Below are 3,881 nucleotides of genomic sequence, written 5' to 3' on the forward strand. Positions count from 1 at the left end.
ATTTACATTACAATTACTTAATGCATGAGGAGTAGGTGCATTTGTAAAAGAAAAATAAAAGTCATTGGTCCCTGAAGTTTGTTAAAAACTAGTCCGGACCGGCCTGCGCGTTGTGGCGGGGGCTTTCGGCATGCGTATTCATATTTAACGTAGCGTTGTGTATTTACAGAGGGGAACACGGTCAATGTGTTAAGCGCCGTTTTAAATGTTGTTGTGTTAAGCGTTTTTTAAAATGTATCCGTTTCGAACGTAGTTAGTTTCGCTTTGTTCATAATTTTTTTCGAGTGTAATGGTGCTGTCAAAATTTAACTCGCGACGAATAGAAAGATTAAAATTGTCCGTTTCGAACGTAGTTAGTTTCGTTTTGTTCATAAAAATATTTCGAGTTTAAAGGTGTGGTTGGTGGAATTTAACTCGTGGCGAGTAGTAAGATACGGGATGTCGAAGTGTTTGGGTGGAGTTTTTATTTTAAATAAGAGAATTTATGTTTTACCCCCCTGAATTTTGTTGTAGTTTTTGTAAGTTGGTTATAGTTGAGGGAGAAGAATGAAAAATCAAGTGTGAAAAGAGTTAGGGACTATTGTCGTTTTTTCCTTAAGGAAACGACCAAAAACCTCACCACATTTAGTATGTATAATAATAATAATAATAATAATAATAATAATAATAATAATAATAATAATAATAATAATAATAATAATAATAATAATAATAATAATAATAATAATAATAATACGTGCCCTTGGATCGGTTTCAAGGTTTCCTCCCGGACATCGATGGGGGCGGGGTTATTATCGTTGCATCGGCATAGTCGAAACGGGAGATGATCGCAATGGGTGGTTTAGTCCCCCTCGGGTGATCCCAATCTCTGTTAAAAAATAATAATAATAATATATTAATTTCATGGTGGACCTAAAATATTTTTTGATGTGAATGGTCCCTAATATTTTATAAAGTTTCGTCATTGGTCCTTGATTGAAACAGCCGTTAGTTCCAGGCCGTTAGTATGTTTCACGTGAGGGGCACACGAGGCTTTTTTTTAGTAATTTCCACAATGCGGAGTATTTTAAAGAGGACACAATCCTTTCCTTCATATGTAACCTACCTCCAATTCCAGTCGTTCGTAATCCTTCTAGAACCCAATTTCCAAGCTTCAAATTCGAAAATTCAACAAACTAAGCGAAGAAGGGTGTTGATATACTTCATCAAATTCGTATCATAAGCGAACTCAAGAGGAAATAAAGGTATAACCTCGTAAATTTTAGTATTCTAGGGTTTCAGTAAATTGAGGATTTTCTATCAACTGGTGTAATACAAACTTAATCGTAATCATTTTTCATGTGATATTTATTGTAGTAGTAATTTAGATGTTTATTTTGTATATAGTTTTAAAATTTTATAACTTATACATATAAAGTAGTGTTAGATTAGACTAGAAATGTTTAAAGTGAGTTTGGTACATTGTTGGTGAAAGATACAGTAGCGTATTATGTTATCAAATTCACAGAGTGTAAGCTTGAAGTAATGCATGCTGATATTAAAGAATCTAATCTAATTATGTAAAGATATCATAAGCTAATTAAATTGTTTGGTCGATCAAATTAATGAAATTTTCAAAGGTGTCCATGTTGAGTGTAATTTTTAGTATAGTAAGCTTACAAATGTTAAATGTTATAGTTGTATATGATAATATGATTATGTAATGTTCATGTGAAATACTCTTGGTTAAGTAATTCTCATAATAAATAGTATGTATACACGACATATATACCTATGTATAAGTATACATTAAAAACTTATTAGGGGTGCAAGTCCCTCACTTAGGAAAGTTGTATGCAGGGTGTGTGTAAGTTTGCTTTTAAAAAAACTGTGAGTTTGAAGTCCATTGCAACACTTTGTTCCCCACCTCTTTTTCTTTATCTTGCTGCAATTATGAGTGTGAAACTGTGAATAAGTATACTATTTTGGTTTTATCAGTTTACTGATGCACATGAACATTAAGCTCCTTCTTAAAAAACAGTGAGTGAAGTTCATAGCAACACTTTGTTTCCTATTTTTCTTTATCCTGCAGCAATTATGAGTGTGAATTAGTTTACTAATGCACATGATTATAACTTCAGGCACCTTGGATTTAAGTGTACACAACAACGTTCAAGTAAATTAAGAGCTTTTTGGAACCAACATTGATTGACAGAACAAGTATTATGGCAGAAGAAGATAGAATAAGCAACTTGCCCGATGATATTATCCATCATATTCTGTCTTTTCTTGACTTGAAGTATGCTATGCAAACTAGTGCACTTTCCAAAAAATGGAAGCTTGTTTGGACATTCTTACCCCAACTAAACTTAGATAGTTACAAGTTTTCCACTATTTCCCACTTTAATAAGTTTGTGAAGCATGCTCTATTACATCGCAACAATCTCATAGAAGTTTCTGCATTGGAGCTAAGATGCCGGGCGCTAGTTACTAATTATACTTTCAAAAGAATCGTGAACTATGCTGACTTGCATAATGTGAGGCGACTGAATTTAGTATGGACCACTACAAAAGATCATGAGTTCCCAGAGTTTCTTTTCAGTTGTCGGGCTCTCGAAGATCTCACTCTTGAATTCGATTTTACCTCAAATGCAAGATGCTACATATCAGAATCAGGTTGGGACTTTCCAGCTTTGAAAAAGTTGAATTTGAGAAACTTCGTCATAGATGTTAGTAAATATAAGCGCATCAACCTTTTTTCCAAATGTGTGAACCTAAAGGACCTCACCTTAGACCGGATCGAAATGTGTTACTTGGAGGAATTAAGTCTTTGTCTCCCACAACTTTCAAATCTTACAATCTATCATCGTTACTCTTACGATTATCCAAAAGTTCTCAACGTGGTTGCTCCTCAACTTCAGAATGTGAAGGCACCTGTTGTGTTTATTGATGTAATGCATTGTCGTGACATTTTGCAGAATTCTGTAGATGGCTTTGATTCTCTTGAGAAAGTGGTGTTATAATTCAGTAGGCTTATAACTACCTTTAATGGTTATAAGAACAAAGAGAGAAAAAGAGAGAAGAAGGAGAGAAGAAATATTGATATTGATATTTCAAGAGAAATGGTGTACCTTAAATGGCTACTATACATGTCTATTTATAGTATAAAATATTACTATGCAAGAAATATAATAATAATAAAATTAACATCCAATCTAGATATTTTATAACACAATCTAGATATTTTATAACACTCCCCCTTGGATGACAATTTTATTAGAGAATAACTAGTACTGTCTCGTTAAAAACCTTGCTAAAGAAAACTCATTGGGATAAAACTTTAGCTAAGGGAAAAAGAGTGCAGCATAAAGTTGACTCCCCTTCAAGTAGGCAACGCCTGAGTTGTTACATCTTCTGAACATGCCTCATGCCAATATTATGAACGTGTGTTCTGAAAATAGCAGTTAGCAGTGCTTTGGTATAAAGATCAGCAGAGTTGTTGATTGAACGTATCTCATTTTAATCTGGTTGTCTTTTACGATATCTTGAGTATATGAGAAAAATCTGAGGTTTTCATCTGAAACTGTATCATCTAAATCTTTTATGTACAAGTTTGGCCCTCGTGATTTGTCTACAGTCTCCTTCATGGTTTGTTCAAACCGTTGTTTCAGTTCCTATTCCCTTTCAGTCTTTTTCTGAGCCTTACCAATATACCATTCTTTTCCATCAAACTTATGACCGTTAAGACCGTTTATAGCTTTAGCGCCTCGTCAGCATTTATGTTTTGTTCTGTCATTTTTGATACTCTTCTTTCATTTGTATTATGTAAGCTGTATTATCTTCATAGATAGTTGTTACGCTTTTATAGCGTTCTAGTCCACAAGAATCAATAATGATTTGTA

At 33.6% G+C, this 3,881-nt stretch overlaps 1 protein-coding gene across 1 annotated transcript; it reads left to right on the forward strand.

Moving 5' to 3' along the window:
* The first annotated feature begins 2,204 nt into the window (after nucleotides 1–2,204).
* On the forward strand, nucleotides 2,205–3,002 carry LOC139874273 (putative F-box/FBD/LRR-repeat protein At4g13965). The gene has a single exon (XM_071861726.1). It carries the CDS (start codon nucleotides 2,205–2,207, stop codon nucleotides 3,000–3,002), a length of 798 nt encoding a protein of 265 aa, XP_071717827.1.
* The last annotated feature ends 879 nt before the right edge of the window (nucleotides 3,003–3,881 follow it).

This window comes from Rutidosis leptorrhynchoides, chromosome 11, assembly GCF_046630445.1.
Source record: "Rutidosis leptorrhynchoides isolate AG116_Rl617_1_P2 chromosome 11, CSIRO_AGI_Rlap_v1, whole genome shotgun sequence".
Classification (NCBI taxonomy): domain Eukaryota; kingdom Viridiplantae; phylum Streptophyta; class Magnoliopsida; order Asterales; family Asteraceae; genus Rutidosis; species Rutidosis leptorrhynchoides.